Source organism: Anser anser (assembly GCF_964211835.1).
Source record: "Anser anser genome assembly, chromosome: 10".
NCBI classification, from domain to species: domain Eukaryota; kingdom Metazoa; phylum Chordata; class Aves; order Anseriformes; family Anatidae; genus Anser; species Anser anser.
This window is the reverse complement of record NC_139730.1, coordinates 17,071,521-17,090,716: the sequence shown is the minus strand read 5'-3', so window position 1 is coordinate 17,090,716 and position 19,196 is coordinate 17,071,521. Positions and strand designations below refer to the sequence as shown.

At 43.7% G+C, this 19,196-nt stretch overlaps 1 protein-coding gene across 13 annotated transcripts in view; it reads left to right on the top strand.

Annotated features, from left to right (window-relative positions):
* TJP1 (tight junction protein 1) overlaps window positions 1–19,196 on the top strand; it is a 164,507-nt gene that overhangs the window by 71,466 nt on the left and 73,845 nt on the right. The window contains exons 1-2 of one of the 13 annotated variants that reach the window (XM_083850969.1): window positions 10,491–13,193; window positions 14,027–14,148. The exons of 7 other annotated variants lie outside the window; for them this stretch is intronic. Coding sequence is in view for 4 of the 6 variants with exons in the window: in XM_083850968.1 (XP_083707094.1) it covers window positions 13,161–13,193 (33 nt within the window). In the remaining 2 variants the exon portion in view is untranslated. Of the gene's footprint in view, window positions 1–10,488; window positions 13,194–13,245; window positions 13,682–14,026; window positions 14,149–19,196 lie in introns of those variants that run through there. 5 more of the 13 variants (XM_083850968.1, XM_083850966.1, XM_083850960.1 and 2 more) reach the window with 5 other exon arrangements.

The window sequence follows — 19,196 nt, the reverse complement described above, 5'->3', positions numbered from 1 at the left end:
CCCACCTTCCAGCCCCTCATTTTAGCATCACCTTTTTGTTGATTCTCCTGTATCTCATAGTCATTATCTCTCTGATAGGTGCAGTAGCTTCTTTGCATGGTTTAGCAGTGCTTCCTCTGGTTGGCTTGTCAGAACTGGGGAGTGGTGCTGGCTGTCCTGGCTGAACTGGGTGAGAGGATGAACAGACAATCAAGGAAATTGTTCTTTGGCATCATGATCTATTGCCTTCCAGTAGTGCTCAATCCTACAATCCTTGTGCTAAAATCTCAAACATATATTCTGAGGAGAATAACAGCAGGATGCTGTGGACTTATTTTGCAAGGCTCCATTGCATAGTGGCCACAGCAAAAGGAAGCAAAAGTGGTTTAATCACAGGCTAACCATGCAGTGTGGACTCACGGATCACGTGTGGGTTGCTTTGCTCGCCCACCAGGAGCTCTAAGTGTGGACAGGCTTTGGGAAGAAACCTAAAAGTGCTCAAGTGTTTGTGCAAACAGAGAGTCCTTTTTTCCGTAACTATCAAAGCAGTTGTCTCCTTGGCTGCCTGGTCATGAGGATGGCAGTGCTTTCACTGTTTTGCTCAAAGCTGTAAGCAACCTTCAGTGATGTGGATAGTCTGAAAATATGCCAGACTTATGTAGTGGCCCTTAAGGAAAATTACTCACTGGAGCCATTTATATGAGCTTATATTTGCAAGGAAAAAGAAAAAAGAAAAAAAAGAGAAAAGAAAAAAGAGAAAAGAAAAATGAAAAAAGAGAAAAGAAAAAAGAAAAAAAAAAGATGCTTGGCTCTAGCGGTATAGATCTTAAATCCATAAAACCAAAAATACCTGAACTGTCTATGCTTGGGTATTGCGTGATGCTTTGAGGAAACGAGGTATTGATAATAGTTTGCTGAAAAATGTAACTGTAGAGAATTTGGAAGTAAAAAAAGTGTGTCTTAGTTGTTCAGTTTCTAGCTTCTCCCTTTTGGTTCCTTTCTCCAGCAGTTGTTTTACTCAGTTTTGCATGTAAATTCTTTTGTTTTCACAGTAATTAGCTTTTAAAGACAGGAGAAATGCTCAGATAGGTGTGTGCAAGGCTGACCTGTTTTTAGAACTTGTACAGTTCCTCTTGGAGAAAGGAATAAGGAAAAAATCTCTAAAAGCACACTGTTTGCCAAATGGCAGTAATGCCTCCTGTCAGACAGTGGAAGGGGAAAAAAAGGCAGAATAAAGCTTGCTGTGGTTATATAAGAAGCTGGAAAAAGTGACCTCCACCAGAGTTGGAAAGTACTTCAGAAAGCTAGCTAGGGAGTTTGAAAATGTACAGAACCTAAAATTATATTCTGTTGCAAATACAAGCTGATACAGAGGTGAAAAGCCTAGGAAATCCTAATTTTTACTGGGAAGTAGTAGTGATGTAGGCAGTAGTAGGCAGTAATGTTCGGATCGGGGCATAATTCAGGTCAGAAGGGACAGGAGAGCTCCAGCCTCCTGCCCAGGGCTGGCTCGTCAGTGAGGCCAGACCAGGTTGTTCAGCCAGTCTCATCTTCAAAACCTCCAAGGACAGGGATTACACGACTGTAATGCTGAAGGAGTAACTGAGGTGATAATATGAAGAAATTAACAATCCGTTGATGCTTTGCAGTACAGTGCAGCTTTCAGAAAGGCCCAGGCTGTACCGAACATGCACAAAGCAGGTGCCGGGGAGCAGAGCGGGGGGCGGCACTGCACCAGGAGGCAGCGGGTGTAAGGAGCACACCCTCTGCACTCCTATGGAGGGGATCCGCAGTGACAAGGCTTAAAGACACTCCGTCAGGAGAGAAAAAACAAAAGGAAAATGGTAGCAACTGGATGTACAGGTTGCCTGAGCTTTTAAGAATGAGCCCCAGTATTTAGGTTAATTTTGTATTTTTCAGCTGCAGTTCTACAGCAGTGTTGTGTGTTTGTGTAGCACCAGTTAATTTCTAAAGCACTTTAAAAGCTTCTTAAAGGTATTAATTAGGCCACGTAGCCTCCTTTTGATGTTTTACTGATGTTCACAGAAGTTAAGCGATTAACCCCGGGTCGGAGAGCGTGCCTGTGGCAGCTGGCTGGTAAAAGCCAGGCATTGGGGCTGCTTGGGTCTCAGCAGCCCCCTGAGGAACAGGCCACAATGCTAAAGTCACACATGAGAATTCGCTGTGGAAAATCAGTATTTCCTTCTAAAAAGACCTCAGAAAATGCTTGGAAAATGAATTTTGAGAAGCAGTATGCCTCATGCAGTGCATTTTAGACTTTTTTTCCCATCAGATATGTAACACAATAAAGAAGAAGAGCCTAGTAAATGTTCTCCATATTCAGAAACCCATAAACTAGGAAAGAGAAGAGAAAAATGAGAAGTTGCAGAGCTGAAGGGATGTGAGGCTGGCTAGTGCAGTCCAGAATTCAACATCTGTATCCTGCCGCTGCTAAACATGGGTGTAGTTGCAGTTTGCTCTCTCAATTGCAAAGTGGAGCTTAATAAACATCCCTGACAATAGAAGCAGGTATGATTTAATCACAGCTGTTACCACAGACAGGACTGTGCCAGTTATGTTTGCATTGCATTTATATTTACAGAAACAAGTTTGTTCAGAAGAAAATTATCTGTCTGCAAATCTATGCTTACATCAAAGCATGTCTATTAAATACTTCTTCCATATAGCAGGGAATGGAAATGGAAAGATTTTATCACGAACTACATCCAATACTTGTTTAAAATATTGAAATGAATGTTAAAAATAGAAAAATCAGTCAATTATTGGAGCATCTTATGATTAAATGTTTCCACAGTCAGTACTGACTTCACTAAAGAGGAGGGGGCAGAGGACGCCTCGCACACCAGCTATCACATTGCTTTTGAAGGTTACTACAATATTTGTCTGGCCCATTCCGTGCTCTGCTATGCAGTCAGAAACAGATTTCTGTGTTTTCAAGAGCTGTTCAAGCATAATTAGAGGCTCAAAATGAGTTGAAATCTCAGCTGGTGACCCAGCAATTTGTTTTTGTGCTGCAAGTCATTCAAGATTTATATGTGCATAACTTTGTGCTGGAGTAAGGGGATATCCTCAGTTCAGGTACTCTGTTGTACCCCTATTTTTAATCAAGATATAATGCAGTCAGTGGCCAGCTGTGTGTTGTCTTCTGCCCCTTAACATGTCGGAATTTTTGTGGCTGCTCTACTTTGTCCCTCTGAGGCAAAGACTGCCTTATAGCCATAATAACGTTATATAATGGCGTGTTTATTTCATTTGCAATACATCCCAGCAACAGGGTTGTTGCTAAAAATATGGGAAATGCAGTGTCGGGCTCTCCTGGAGCCCGGTGAAGGTTTCTGGGGTAGCAGCTGCGCCCGGGGCTGAGGGCTGTGTGGGTGCAGGTGGAGCAAAGCAGGTCCGAGCGGGTGCCTGGGGAAGGTGCCTCCAGAGGCAGCGCGCTGATTCACTGCGTCCTTTAACCGGCTCTTATGGGAGGGTTTTGACAGAGTCCTCTGGCAGAGGTGGAGGCTTCCTTCCTCCCCAGCCAGCTTAGGGATATGGCTGAGCAGCAGCAGCAGTGTCCCCTCTGCCCGGCAGCTGCCCCCTCCGCTGCTCAGCAGGCATGCGGTAAGGGGGCACCGCCTGCGGCTGGCTGCACCCACTGAATCCACACCGAAATTGCTCCCAAACAGCTTCACATGCATGACTTTCAAAGGCATCTCTGTTCCCATATATTCAAAGAGCCTTTTAATGGTGGAGTGCATATGTTGGCTGAATTAATTTTAGTCTCAAATACAAGAAACATCTCTTTAAAAACAGGGAAGAGGCTGATGCTGTGGAATACTGCTTTTCATGCTGTCTAAATAATAATATGAATTGTGGTAAAGAAGACTGTTCCCAGATGCTCCTTACTTTGAGACAGCTCCTTTCCACCACACCAGACTGTACTGGTAGACCACTGACCTTCCTCACTATTGATGTGACAGGTTTTGGATGGAGAGCTAGCGGAGGGTGATGCAAACTCCTCAGCCAACTTAGCCTTGAGAGGTCACTGCAATTAGGTTTGCAGTGACGTGGGGGCGTGATTTAGGTATCTTTAAGTTACACAATCCAATCCAGTCCGATCACTTAGAAACAAAATACAATTTTTAAAATGAATTATTATACGTAATGAAATTTTTGTTTGGAAGTTTAATTCAAATAACAAATTTCACGTGCTCAGCATTGAACCTGAGTCACAATATTAAATCATGCTCTAATAAGATCTCATTACCTGTGTTGTAGCCTTGTCGAGTGCTAACACAGTGACACGTTCTGAAGCTGCATTCATCTTATTGCTCTTCTGCCTCCCTAGCAGGTTATGCAAGATGGGGCTTGTGCTGCTGGAGGGAGGCAACACTGGTCACACCCTTGTCTCTGGGCCTTTCGTGACCATGCATGGGTAAAGCTGACCCTGCATATATATGAACAAAGATTTTGCACAGCTCAGAATTTTCTGTTGTTTTTAATATACTGAGGGCAAGAACTGCTGCATTATCCCATGCCTTTGCAAATATAATGAGCATCATATGTGATTAGTAATCCTCGTTGAACATGTTTACGTAGGTAGAGATCATTTCACTGATTTTCACAAATGATGTAAACATTCAGTGATTACCCCTCTAGATAATTTCTGTGCCAAGACCAAGGAGTGGGTGAACAGCAGATGATGCAGATGCAGCACAGGCCAGGGCACAGGGAGGGGAGGCTTCATGTGAGCCATGGCAACTTCTCTACTCTCTGACCTTCACAGGAAACATGGCTTCCTCCTCCGCTCTGCCGTGAAAATCACTGCCAACCTCAGTTGCTGCCTCCAGACTACAGAGCTTTTAAAGAGAAATGACTAATTATCTTCATAATCAATTTGTCAGCACCATTAAGGCCTGTGAGGGCGCTGGCACAGGTATGGAATTGGAAAGAGGAATACGAATACTGGAAGACAAGTGTATTAAAAGTCAGGGTGCTTTCTTCTAGTAAAATGTTTTGAGATGTTTTCTCTGATTACTTAGGGGCTAGGTTTGCTCTGTTTTTGCATGCTCTTGGCATATATTTTTAAGAAAACAAAGAGATGGCCAGTTGTCCAAATAGAGTATAGCTATACTGATATGAAACCTTAGAAGTATTTGTCCAGTAGTCCATGTCTGAATGGCACTAGCACAAGAATCCGATGTTCTGAGCATTGCCAGCGTGGCACATTGTCGGGAAATAGTCGTAGGGCTTGCTCCAACCTCCAGGTGTGTAACTGGGCCTTCAGGAGGAAAAAGAGAAGTGTTTCAAGGGCTGCCCCTTCTAATGAGAAGCTTTTGAAAAGCTTGGGAAAAAAGTCCAAATGAAATATCTGTGTAAGAAATTTGTCAAAACACTTGTTATGTTTCTCATAAGAAGCCATATAAATCACATCAGTATCAAGCACCTTGCTGCCGGTTACACATTTAGTCATCTTAAAGCAAAGAAGTACCAGAGTTATGTGACTCACAAAGACTCTGACACTGAGCAAAAATGTCTTCTCTCCATTTTGAAAAGGCTTTCAGAAGGACTTGCTAGCTAAGGAGTGAGATTTATAGGCAGAAGCTGTATCTTTATAACACCAAACAGGCAAGCTTTCAGGCACATGTAAAAGGCAAAGGCATCGAGGGACCAAAAACAGCCACAGACTGGACTTTACAGGGAAGCTTTCTTTATTGCTTGTCCTTGCTTTACCTGCTCTGAGAACAAGAAGCATTTCGTTCCCTAGGCTCTTGCTTTAGCACCTTTCACAAGGATTAAAATCTCACACGTTTAAAAAAAGATATGGCAGTTACAGGTTTTCAGCTTGCGCACTGGATGGAATTGACAGATGTGTAAAGAGAAGGTTTAGCTAGTGAAATGGATATAATGGGCCCTTGTCGGTGAAGGCAGTGCTACCTAATAACCTAGAAATGTTAGACATGAGAAGTGCTCACCCAGATGTGGTAAATAGTGTCTGCCCTTGCCCAGTGCAAGCACAGGGAGTTTGAACAGTTAGCTGTGCAGTGTAAATATTTTTGCTTTGAATCTTTCTGGGCTCTCTGTATACGTTTAACTAGATTAAAGCATTGCTCTGATTAGAGCCTCTTGGCATCACCGTGATGGAGGTTGTGGCATCTGGTCTTACATAACAAAGAAGGTTTCTCTGGTAATGCAACAGAACCAGGAAAAATTCTGATTGCTTATTTCTTAGATTTAAAGTTGGAGTTTGAGATACACCCTTAGTTACATATGTTTGTCTACTGAAATGCGAATATTTTCTGAGTAAGCGAGCACACCGCCAGCTTTAGCCAGCTGAGATCAGAGTTGAACCCCTACCTGGAGACAGGTGCCACCACTGAGATTCTCTGAAGAGCTCCTGGTCTGGCAAATGTAAATCAATTTACAGATCTGTATGCAGTGTGAATGCCTGGAGAGCTGGAAAACCCAGCTAAAAAAAGTCCCCATTCCTGCCTCTGGGCTACAAGAATAATTTTTAGCCAGTATCATTTTTGTTACTCCCCTACACAGTTAGCTTGATGCAGCTATCAAGGAGGTGAAAATAGGTGCAAGAGCAGAAACGGGTGGTCAAGTAACATTAGAAAAATGTGCGGCCTCTGTCACATCAGTGTGTGTTGCCTGAGGATTTCACGTGCTGTGACATACCAAAGCCCAAAAGTCAACCTGTGACGTTTTTCTTTCCTGACAACAGCAGGTCAGGAAATAATGCAATATCCTCCCATACTAAGCACTTTCTACTCTATTATTCTCTCTTGTATATTGCCATCTTGAAACTATTACATAAAATGAAAACATTTTAACTTCTTTTAAAAAAGTTGTTGTGAGTTTTATTTGTATAATTTAAAAGATTAATATTAACCACAGTCTAACAGTTACAGATGAAACGTTCCACAAGGGTGTACTGCAAAACCACATGTCCCTGTGAGCTGGGGTTTGCTATTGATTACAGGCACAGCTAAAGGCAGAATATGCAATATCACAGATAAGCAGATGTCTCCCTAGTTGCTGCACGCTGGAAGTGACTGAAGAGCACATGTAACTCGTAAGATGAGAAGTGTGTGATGCTCAACAAATTTGTCTTAAATGAGATTGTTTCTGGTGGAGGGTGAGTTATTGAAACATAGAGTTAAAATTCATAAAACTATGTTCTACCATAGTCTAATATTTTACAAGTTAATTTATCAGTTTGTATATATTTTTGAATGATAATGGCTTTGAGTGGGAGCCCCAGCAAAACCATTGCAGACACTTGTGACAGCACTGTGCAATACAGTCATCCAGAAATACACTGTTACGAGAGCTGCCTGGGGTACTAGTAGGATTACCTGAGTTTCTTCCACTAACACAAACAGCAGTCTTTTTAAAGTGTTCTTCTTTTAACTGATTTTAACATCGGGAAGTAGAAACAAAAACAAATAGCAAGGTGGAATGGGTACATAGCTCTGTGGGCGTGACCACCTGAAGCTTAATCACCTTACTTACCTCCTCTAAACCTTACCAAAGTCACTCCTATAAAGCAGGTGCTACTAGGACAGAGCTACCAACTGAGGTAAAGATTACGCTGGAATTACTGGTGTCATCTGGTGTTCCTGCTTTTAAGAACACCGTTAGTGCCTTGACTTGATGGAGTTGTGCATGTGATTTTTAGAATAGATGGAGCCTTGTGCCAGCTGTAACAAGAAAAGTTAGAGCATAGCAAGAGAGAGGGGAGTCGAAAGCTGAGTGGCAATAACAGGTGATTATAGCTTCTAAAGTTCCGCAATTTAAGTTTCTACATTTCTGCAATTACACAATAAAGTATTTACATGAAGAGCTAAGAAGCAAACAAGATTGAGTTTTTGTGGTATTTGCAAAATTAGTTGGCAGTATAAAAATTTTCAGTGTTAGGTTTTCATGTTGAATATAGCAGTTTTCAGCCCATGGTTTCCTGTTCTGCATGCATGCCCTCTCATTAACCAAAATGAGTCACGATGCTTTCCTGCGGTACTCACTGCAACCGAGATATTTGCATTCAAGAAACTGGAGAAGTGAAGTGAACTCAGGTTTCAAAACTCTCTGGGTTGGAAAGCCACACCTTTGCAAAACCCACATAGTCGGCTTCATCAGTCCCGATAGGTGGGGATTTCTCGTTGGGTTTCCAGGATCAGCCTTGTCACCTTGTGTTGTGTGCAAGGGTTCCTGGAAAATTCTGGGATAGAGAGGAGCTTGCCAGCAAGTTCATTAAATCAATCAAATTTATTAAGCTATCCCTGGCCTGCCTTTCCAAAATGCTTACAGATTGTAAGTGACAAAGGTCTTTGTTTTGATGTGTTATTTCTTTGCTTTTACTCATCAAAGACACCTGTGCAGTTAATCTTTGGTACATGTTGCTTTCTGTCTGAGTCACATTATCATGCTCTCTGAAAGCAAAATATGAAAAATAAAAATTCTGGATCAATGGAGCATGGATGGCATTGTCCCTGGTGTAATTGTTTATCTGAAGGAAACCACATCAGTAGCAAATTTATGACTGCTTAAGTTTTGCAGCTGTCTTTGATTATTTTTACTGTCCCCTCTCAACTAAATAAAGCTAGAGAAAGCAGAGCAGTACAGATTAAGTATATCTGACATTTTGACATCCAGTGGCTACTTATAGTGAAGCATTTCCTAAAATCAGCCTTGATCAGCTGCCTTGCATTTAAAATACACAGTCCCATTCACAAAGTGTCTGTCAGAGATGGGACGTAGGATAGTTTTACATAACATTTCTGTAATAAATTAGCTCTGCTGTCATGAACCGAGATTAAAACTTACTGATAACACTTTTTTATGTTCCCAGATTTTGTCACTATACATAATAATATGGATGACAGATTCTCTAAGACCTGGCCAAAACCAAGGAGACAGAAAATCTTTTTATAAGGATATCCTAAAATAACAACCAAAGAGTGTTGCCTAAGTTCTCTTCAGCTCTACAGTAATAAATTCTTTTAATATTTTAAGGCTGAAAATAATCTTGCTTTGCCCCTACAACCTACTTTTAATTCCATTTGCACACTTGCCATTTGCATAGAAACTAAAATGATGGTCTCACTGATCAGAAAAACCTTGCAATGTGTTAAACCTCATAGACTTTTAAGGTAATAAATAAGAAATGGCAATGAGTTTAGAACATCAGGAGTTTAAGACTGGCCGACTGGCAAGACAGGTTGGGTTTATTCCCATTCAGGGCTTATTCAGCCTTTGGTGTGTACTTGAGGTGAATACTTTCATCCATTAATGAGAGAGCAATTATAGATGGTCGGGATTTTGTCCTTGTCTAACAGTTCTACTATGTGAGAGGCAATGAGGTGTTGGAAGACTCTACTCACTGTAATATTGGGCAGTTATCTGCAATGTTTTTAGAAGAGGGATCTGCAGCGGTACGCAGCCTTTTAATGAGGAAGAAGATGTAGGAAGCAAGCTTTAACTGCATGGAAGTGGGGGGAAGATAAGAGTCGTTACTAGGCATCATTACTGCATTATTTTTCCCTAGGTACTTGATTCGGCAAAACACTAAAAAACTGTAATTTTAAGCACATGAATTTCCTGGTGGTTTCTTGAAACCACTTTCTTATTCCTTGAGTTGGAAAAAAGGTACTTTATTCTTCTGTAGTTTGCACTGTGAATTCTGATTTTCTCTGCCCTTTTTATCTTCGTTCCTGAAATGTTGAAATCAAGTGGCAATTACTAACAGGGAACTGCTTGGCATCATTGATACCACACAGGCATATATGTAGCTAATTTTCCCAAGACTACCTCAGATGGCAGCAAAAACATCTGATATCTTTGAAAGATCTTCTACGAATTGTTCTCTTTCTGAGCCACACGCACCACAAAAACCACAGGAAGTTGTCTCGGTGGTGGCTGTGGTTCTGCAGTTTCCTTCTTCCCCATCTTCAAGTGATCAAAACATTTCTTAAAAAGTTAAATCAACATCAAGTAGAGAATAGACTTCCTGTTCTTGCAGTGTAACAGAAACACATGCCATAAAACAAAAATAAGGATTCACACATCTGATTGTCCTTCTGTGCCCTTTGAACCAATTTAGGTTTGGGGCTTGAAGAACAGCGATTCAATAGTGATTTTATTTTTAGGTTTCCTACCAAGAAAATATTAACATACTTCTTTTAGATATCTCTCAGTGGCAGTTATTTGAAAGATATGTAAAGTACTGCTCTTCTTCAGCTGTTGAGTTTTCAGACAGTTTTCTCTCTGAAGACGTGGATGTCTGTTTAGGTCCTGTTTTCAGGACCTAAAAGGGCAGTCACAGGAATATGATTTAAAGTTCTGATCCTCCATCTGTCTTCTCTAACAGATGGAACTTGGTATACATCCGTATCTGACAGAATGTACTCTCTATATATTGTGCATGTATATTCATAAACATTGATATGTGTGTATATATATGTATCACTATGTATTGACACAAATGTATATATGGATAGGTATTTGCTGTTCTTAGTTTTTTTCAGGGAATTCATGAATATATTAGAACCACAACATTCTTCAAAATACATAAATTTCTCATTTCAAAGGTGAATTTTGTAATACTTTATTAAGAACTTTCAAAGGAAGGTAAATAGGAGAATCATTCAAGGTTTATTTTATTTTATTTCATATATTTAGGCTATTTGACTGACATTTGACCAATGTGTGATTTGGCATTTTCAGTATTGTGATGGTAGCTTTGCCTGTGAGTAATTAGTTAATGAAGAGATAAAAAAGTCCTCCAGAAGAAGAATTTGAAGTGGCAGCAGTATGTTCCTGAACAAGAAAAAACTTTCATTGAAATAGTTTGTATCTCTTCAGCCACCACCAAGTGTGTACATTTTACCAAGGCTAAGAGAGGAAGACGGTGCTTCTAGCTCCTGGGGCTGATACCAGCAGTGGAGGCAGAGTCTCACACAACTATTCAAAGGAAGGAGAAGGCAGGAGGGGAGAGAGGGAGGGTAGGAAATGAAGGAAGAAAGAAAAGGAAAACAGAGACTGAGAGTAAAGAAGGAAGGAAGGAAAGAAATTCCATGAGTCTCTGTGGGCCAGAGGAGTTGTGTCCTCGCCCAGGCTGGCAAGAGGTCATCTGTGATCATCTTGAATCCGCTGCAAGGTGTTTTGAACCCCTAGCTAGCAGCCCTTCCTTGTCAAATAGTCTGCGTCCTTGTCAAATCCGGTGTGTGGATCTGTGGCCTTTTGTCAACCAGTGTTCCGTAAGATGATACCAAAACTGCACCTCCCTTTTTGGTGGAGCTTTCCTTGCTTTGTATTTTTTCCTTCATCTTTTTCTGTCTCCCCAGTCTTTATCCCAGAACTCGCAGAAGTATTTTCTTTCCTGTGGCCCCTCTCATTTTAGCATCCATCTCCACCACCCTGTGTTTGCACTCCCTGTGGTCCTCTTTCATTCCCTGGCCTCACACCTCCTTGGTTTCAGGTCTTTGATCTGTGCTTTCCTCGTGCCCAGACAGCAGGCATTGCCCCCGTCCATGTTCAAGGCAGGGCAGATGGAAGGGAGGGATTAGGAGCCTGCTCATTCTCAGGTCACTCTCCCCTCATTCCCTCGCTGAGTTTCTTTTCGTGTCTCGACACCTTGAAATCTTCCCCCTCCTTCCTGTTGTGATCTCAGCCTTTTCCTTCCTGCCTCCTCTGACAATTACGCATGTGATGTGGTAATAAAAAATGTCACATTCCTCCTTCAGTGTGCGTAGATAGATTTAAGAAAAATCTGAGGCTTAGTTACTTCTAGCAATGACCAAATAACAATAATAATAATAAAAAGAAGGCAATGGAGTTTTTGTGGCGGGGTCATCAGAGGAGCTTTGGCAGAAGGCAGTGCTACACCAGAGGAGAATTCCTGTGGGGACTGGTGCATCCGGAGCCATGTGTGACCGCTGGGCTCTGGGGGAGAAGGCAGGGTGCTGGGGCACTGCAGGAGCATTCGGGTGCCAGAGGTTCGGGATGGTGCTGACAAAACTGGTGTGCACTGGGGCGCTGAGGCCATGCTGGCGTGTGCTTGGGAGAGGGCTGGCATAGGCCTGGCTCCCAGGGAGAAGGAAGGCCATGGTGGCCTTTGCTGCTCAGCGCCGCGTCCTCCTTGCTGCAGCTGAGGAGGTGGCCTTCCCCCTTGGTTTCAGGCTGCTGCCTTGGGAATTTGCTTCAGCTATTTCCTGGAATATGAATTTGTTTATTTTCAATGGAGAACAAACATAAAACTCGTACAGAAGCCTTGGGTAGGGCGTTCCTTTGCGAAGCAGTGATTCGGATCAAGACATTGTTGCCTCTTCAGGAACTCAGATGCATCTGAAGGCTTCGTGGAGGGAGCACTACAGCAGCTGGTAGCATGTGAAAAGTAAAACTGCAAAACCTGAGGCCCTGATACTGGGCTTCAATAGCCACCCGTGTCCCGCAGTGTCTGGGGAGCGTGTGGTACTCCAGCTCTGACTGGGTGTTTCCTCGTGCACTCTCCCTTCACTGCGGGATGATAACACCAATGACTCCAAGCGAGGAATTTGATGAGGGAGAGCGGCGAGCAGTGGGGCTGGGGCTGGAGGCAGGAGCCCCCTTTCCGCTGGGGTTTCGCAGCACGCCGGCAGGGGCTAGAGGCAGCAGGGCACGCTTGCCATGCCTCTCTCCTTCGTTTGCTTGTTTTGTGAAAGACACCGAAGCCCTGCGTGCCGTGCCGCGGTTCAAAACGCCTCCTGCTCCCGGGGGCGGCGGGCCTGGGGCCTGCTCCGGCTCCTGCTCCGCCGCCGCTCGGGGCGCGATGGGCCGGGCCGGGCCTGCCGGCAGCGGGGCGCTGAGGGCTCTGGGCCGCGGCCATCCTCCGCGGGGAGACCCCGGGCGCACTCAGCGGGGCCCCGGAGGCCGGGCGCTGCCCGCACCGCACTTTGGTCAAACTTGAGGCTCCGCTCTCCTTCCTCCTCCTCCTCCCTCTTTCCCCGCCCCTTCCCTCGCTACCCGCCTCTCCCCTCCTCTTCCTCCTCCTCCTCCTCCCTGGCCGTGGGATGTTTATCCGGGCAGCCGTGTGAGGCGCGGGAGGCGGCGGGGAGTTTCTCTCCCCCGCTCTGGGCACTCGCAGGCGCGCACTCGCTCGGCCGGCTCCGGGGGGGAAAGAAGGAAACAAAATGTCTGCCAGGGCCGCGGCCGCTTCCACCAAGGTAAGAAGGCTCCGCCGGGGGGCTCCCTCCCCGCTTCCGTCCCCACAGCCGCCCCTCGCACCGGGGAGCCCGAGCCCCGGCTGCCCGCGGCCGCCCGGCCCGAGGGGGGTGGGCGAGGCGGGCCGGGGCCTCCCCCGGGCGCCCCCCGCCTGCCTGCGGGGCCGGGCGGGCTCCGGGAGGGCTCCGAGAGGGGCCTGGGCCGGGCCGGGGGCGGCGGGAGCAGTCACAGGAGCGCTCGGGGCCGCCTGGGTGCCGGGCAAGGCCGTGCCCTTTTGTCTGGGGCCGCCACGAGGGGGTTAACGGGGGAGGTCCGGCGCTGCGGGATCCCTCCCGCAGCCGCCCGGTGAGCAGAGGCGAAGGGCGGCTCTCCCCGGCGAGCCGCGGCCCAACGCCCGCTGCCGAGGTGCCGAAGGCGCAGGTGCAGGCGTGTGCCCTGCCCTGCCTCCGCCGCCCTGCGGGACTCCCGGCTTCCCCGGGACGCCCAACAGGTCGGTCGTCCTCGCCGTGGAATTAAAGGCTTGCTTTGGGACCGGCTCGGGTTTGAATTTGGAGCTAATTTCCAGCTGCGCTTCGCGAGCAGCCGCCGCGGCTTTGACGCGCTCGCAGCGGGCGTGAGCGCTGCCGGGGCTCGGCGTGCGGCGGCTGCTCCGCGGCGAAACCGCGGGGTTTCGGTGTGAGGTCACCGCCGGAGCGTGCCCGCGCCCGGCGAGCACCTGACCGCGCCGCCTCCCCGGGGCTGCCGGCGGGGACACGGCACCGCTGAGCTGCTGGCTCCGAGGTGTCGTTCGCTGCCCTCGCTTTTGTGAGCTTCCACCCCCAAATGTACTTTCCAGGCTTATTCCAGGCAATTGCGGCTTCCAAGTGCAGTTCTTCAAAGTTCAGCGCCGGTGTTGACTTGCTGAGTTGCATACCGATTTCAGAGTGCTTTCGGAGGTCTCTTACTGCATACTGACAGGCAGGTATCAGCAGTTAGAGGAGTGATTTGTTTTGCGTACTGTTTCAAACTGGTGATATCACGTAGCTACAAAGACAGAGAAAACATACTTTTTTTTACCCCATTTAAATGCATTTTTATTAATAACAAACACGAAAATGAAGATGTGTTGTTTGCTATTAAAATAATACTTTTATGTTGGAATTCTACCACGTGAAGGATTGTGAGAAATTGCGTTAGCCTGAAATTTGCAGATTGTTGTCTTGTATGAAATGAGGGAACTGGGTTCCAACCTGTAGGACAAAATATTCTCTTGAAATATAGCTGCTTTCTGAGGTTCTGGAAAAAGGCACACGTGCACTCAGTGTCTTGCAATAGAAAAAAAAAAAAGCACAACTAAATGCTGAAGTAATATCTGTTTTTATTTTAATTTTATACTGGTGTGCAGACTGGTGTAAAATTGAAAGTTGCGTCTCCCCATAGCAGCTGCCTGAAACTTCTTACAGGTCTTCGTCATGTTAAATTGGCCCTGTGAGCATGTGTGTATGTATACAATAACAGCCGAAGTAATTATGCTGAAAGATATGTTAATTTAAGAATGCTGCAAAACAGTCTCCCTCTGGTTTAACTCTTCACTGGTGTATTTTCAGACTCAATAAAAATCATGTCTTTGAAGTAGCATTTTTTTCTCTCAGAAAACCATCAAGTTTATAAGTTCTCCACTTTTTTGACTTCAGCTCATACGATCGGTAATAATTTTCTGTTGAAGTTATTTCCCTTCTTTTTCGTCTTAATTTGCTAAGCAACACTTTCCAAGACTTGACTCTCATACATACAGTTCACATGAATTTCCTTGCCAAAATGTCAATAGATGGGTAGTGTACTTTCTTCTTCAGCTACTAATTCCTGGCTGCCATTTGTATGGTTTTAATAGGCGCAGATAAGGGGGCGGGGGTGGATTATAAATATTTCAGAAATACTAGAATATTGCGGGACTTCGGTGTTCAAGTTTCAGGTCTCGTTTCCTTCAGGCACCTCTTCAGACGTGGTGTCCAGTTTCTCATTTTGGTGGGTGTAGCGCATTAAAACCAAGCGTGTGAGTGTTTATCTCGTAATAGGAGTTTTACTTAACATACTTGTTAGCTTCTGAGGCTTCGTGTCTGTGTCTATCTTGGCACACTAGACCAGAAGGGAACTCAAACAATTTTTTTTGTTAGCTTAGTAATTCCTCATTTGTACATGCGGGTATCTTGGCTGGTATTACTGTGTTATGCCCTATTATTAACAGTGTTTCTGCTGCCTTCTGCTCCCTCTGTTTTGTTACTTGACTTTTTCCCAGCTATGCCCTAAAAGAATGTGTTTTTATTAAGGTTTTAAATATTTGCTGTAGCTGTTGGTAATATACAATAGAAAATGGTGAGCAAAAGGAAATCTTGCTCACGGTCTAATCTAGCGGTGGCTGTGATTGCAAAATGTAGGGGGCCTAATCTCCTCTGATGCCTTTTTGAACAATACTAATGGATGCTATGGGGACGGCTGTGTCAGGGCATTAGTAACGAGATGGAAAGCTTTCCACCTTTAAGCTGCGGGTTCAGGTACTGTCTGTGCTGTTATTTAAAAAGAAGGAAAAAGGTGTTTCTTAGTACTAAATATGGGGAAAGGGCTTCTTGAATCTTCGACCTTTTTTAAATGCTGAACCTCGGTTTGACTTCCTTTTAGTTTTTAAATAGATGCACAGAGAATATTTCCCATTCTTTCACTTCAGTCTGTTAATTCTTGGATTTTGTTTGTCCTAGATGTATCTCCAGCTAGCTATTACCTACCGCTTTGGTGAGAAGTTGGTCGTGTTAACAGTTCAAGGCTCACAGACTGCAAGGACTCTGGTTCCTCTGCTATAGGGAATCACCTATGGTTCCTGTAAATGTGGCTTAGTGTTCTACCCCAGATCATAACTGGAGATTCCAATGATTTTTTTCTTTGTGGAGAATATATGGGCAGGCTTTTAAAGTGTGATTTAATAAAGTGCTGGTGTTTATGAAATAGCTAGGTATAGGAACAGTATTTTATTTTTTCCCATTTGAGTCTATATGAACACCCGAATGTTAGATCAATACTCAGGATTTTAGTGAGATTCAGTGTAAAAATAAAGAAAGAAATTTAGAAAATGCATATGGAGAACTAACACCAAGTAGTAGAAATAAGCTGAGTTCTTTAATAATTGGGACATATCTTCTACTTTAAAAAAAATCCTGCAAATTAACTGCATTTAGTTTCAATACCATTTCTTGAAGTTGTATTTGGACCTGAGAAAATATTTTTTTTACATACTATTTTCAGAAAATAGATTATTCAGGTAATAAATTATGTTAACTGATACAGTATATACAGACCATAGGCAACTTCAGCTATCAGATGTAGCTGAGGTACTTTTTTCAGTATGATTTTCATCCTGATGAGAGGAGAAGAGCTGTAAACTCCATGCTCTGTACATTGTTATGAAGTTCTGGAGCTGGCTTCTAGTCCAATGTGCAGGACGCAGATTAATGTAAACAGAGATTGAAATCTGACTGTGCCTGGGAGCTGGTTTTACTTTTATAGAGTGGAAAATCAGTAAACCTTATCAGTTACCAGCTAACTAATCTTTGTTTCAAGGAAAACATCTAGCCAGTGGGTTGTTGTACTTCATAGGTACTTGAGGGCACACACCGTACTGCTACTTATATACTATGGGAATGGGTTTTGGGCCTACTTCTGCAAAAAAAAAAAAAAAAAAGCTCAAAACGTGGTACTTTGAATTGGTGCTAGGAGTTGTGAGTAGCCTTTAAAGCTGAGTGTGTCCATGTGGATACTAAAACATAACTATCATGGTTGAAACTTTCTGATATGAGGACTCGTTAAAATGCATGATAAGAAGTCCTTACCTAAGGTATTCAATTGAAAACAGAATTGTAAGTAATGGTGAACTATTCCAGCATTGATCTGTGCTAAATACTTTGTTCTTATTCCTTGAAAGACAATATGTAACAGTAGCAAGTATTTCAGTTAAAAGCACTCATCCAGAAGAGTTTCTTTCAAAGTGGGTGATGTTGAGACCAAGGACCCAAATGTTTGTGCATTCTGCTACAGGCCATGTCAACAAGCTTGCAGCCTGGAATAGGATCCTCTCTTCAGTTTTGTTCTCCCATCACCTCAGTCTAAGAGGCAAGGTGACGTCTGGCGGAGGCAGGAAAGCTGGTTACAGTCTGCGTGAGGGCTGCAGAGCTGTACATGTCTCTGTGTGAAATTAGTCTCAATGTTTGGTTTGTTAACAGTGAGTCAAATTCTAAATGTTTGAGTTAATAGGTAGGATTTGAATTCAAGGCTTGTTTTTAAGTTTATAGGATGCTTGAAGTTATGTAATCTGTACAGCAAACTACCCTCTGGTTAAGAAAGACATCAGTCATTTATATCCCTTGAATTTTTCATGGTCATAGTATAAATGCAGCAAAAATTCATATCAAACTATGTCCAATGTTTTCTCAGGCAAATAATGTTACTAATGACTTCTTCAGTGAACGTACCAATTAACAAACAGCCATAGGGAAGTCTCAAAATGAGTCCCATGCTTCTGTGCAGTGTATGTATGATGAGTCCAAAATGTCTTGAAATGAAAACATTATCTTCTCTTATAATTATGCTATTTTAGGGGCAGATTTTTCAAATATGCGCTTAGCATTCAAAACTAGTAGGGGTGTTCTTGTTTCAAGGAGCTGTGTTGTACTCAAGGAAGGGCCTGAGAAAGCAGAGGAGAACATTCATTTGAATGCTGGAAGGTCTGGTGTGGTCCTGCAGATCCTGCAGAGCAACAAGCACTGCCAGGGTCACAATGGTGCTGACTTGTCCTGGAACACAGAAGTCTGCTTCTGTTGTCCATGGATTTTCCTGCAGTGGTATATCTGTAGAGAAATCCTAAGCCACAGGCTGTGTGGTCTGGTGGAGCTACGTAGATGGGCTAATGCAGGGTTGGGGAACTGCCCCAGTGTGTGCAGGACTGGGTGCTTTCCTCACACCTGCTCTCCCTAACTCAGTAGTATCCTCAGTAAGTCTTCAGAGTTGTTTCTAGCCCTTGCACATGGAGATTTATTTAGGTTACGTGTATTTAGGAATATTAAACACATTATGGGTGCTAAACATTTAAATCTTGATTTTACGTTTAAAAAAAAAAGTATTGATATTCTCAAGGGTATTTAGTAATCTCTGACAGGATTCTTGTTTCCTAATCCATCGTAAACAGATGTTCTACCCTTTTGTGGTGGAGGAGGGTAGCCTAAATTGAATAACATGATAGCAGTAGGGAGCACTGATAGATAGAGAAGCTCATGCTCTTGTAATCGAGCAAGCCATTGAGTTACCCATTTTGGCCTGGATAATTCACCATAATGTTCTGTTATGGTTAGTTTTACGTAGTAGAGGAAGCAATACCAGAATTTGGTCTTGTCCCTCCCACCCTCACATACACAAAGTACTGACTTGCTAAAAATAGAAATCACGCAGAAGTAGGCAGCTTCTTTGATTTGTAGTTCTGAGCCTTTTTCCAGTAAGTACTGCAGTGAAGAACAATCTTCTGTCTTCCTCCCCACTGCCTTTTACATTAAGGGCTTCCTTAGAAAATATTTTTTCCACCCCTCCTAAACCAGTCAGTAATTAGTTTTCAGTGCGCGATCCCATGGGATTGCACAGCCTGTTTCTTGCCTGGTTTGAATGGGGTCCAGTAACAGTGTCTTCCCCTCTGCCCCACTGGGTCGGCAGTCACTTAACAAATAGCTCTATTTCTTTACTCGTACTGAGTAGAAATTGTTCTGTGCCGCTGTGGAGAGGATATGATTGTCCAAATTGCATTTAAAAACACGTCAGGATTTAGATTAATTTTCCATGTGAATATTTCATAATGGGATCATCATACTTGCACTGGGAGATAGTGGCGCACAGTGGGAACTAATATGAAATTACTATATTTTAAATTAATATTTGATTTGTTCTTTCAGCAGGCTTTCCTTATAGACTATCTATAGAACAGGACATGCAATAGA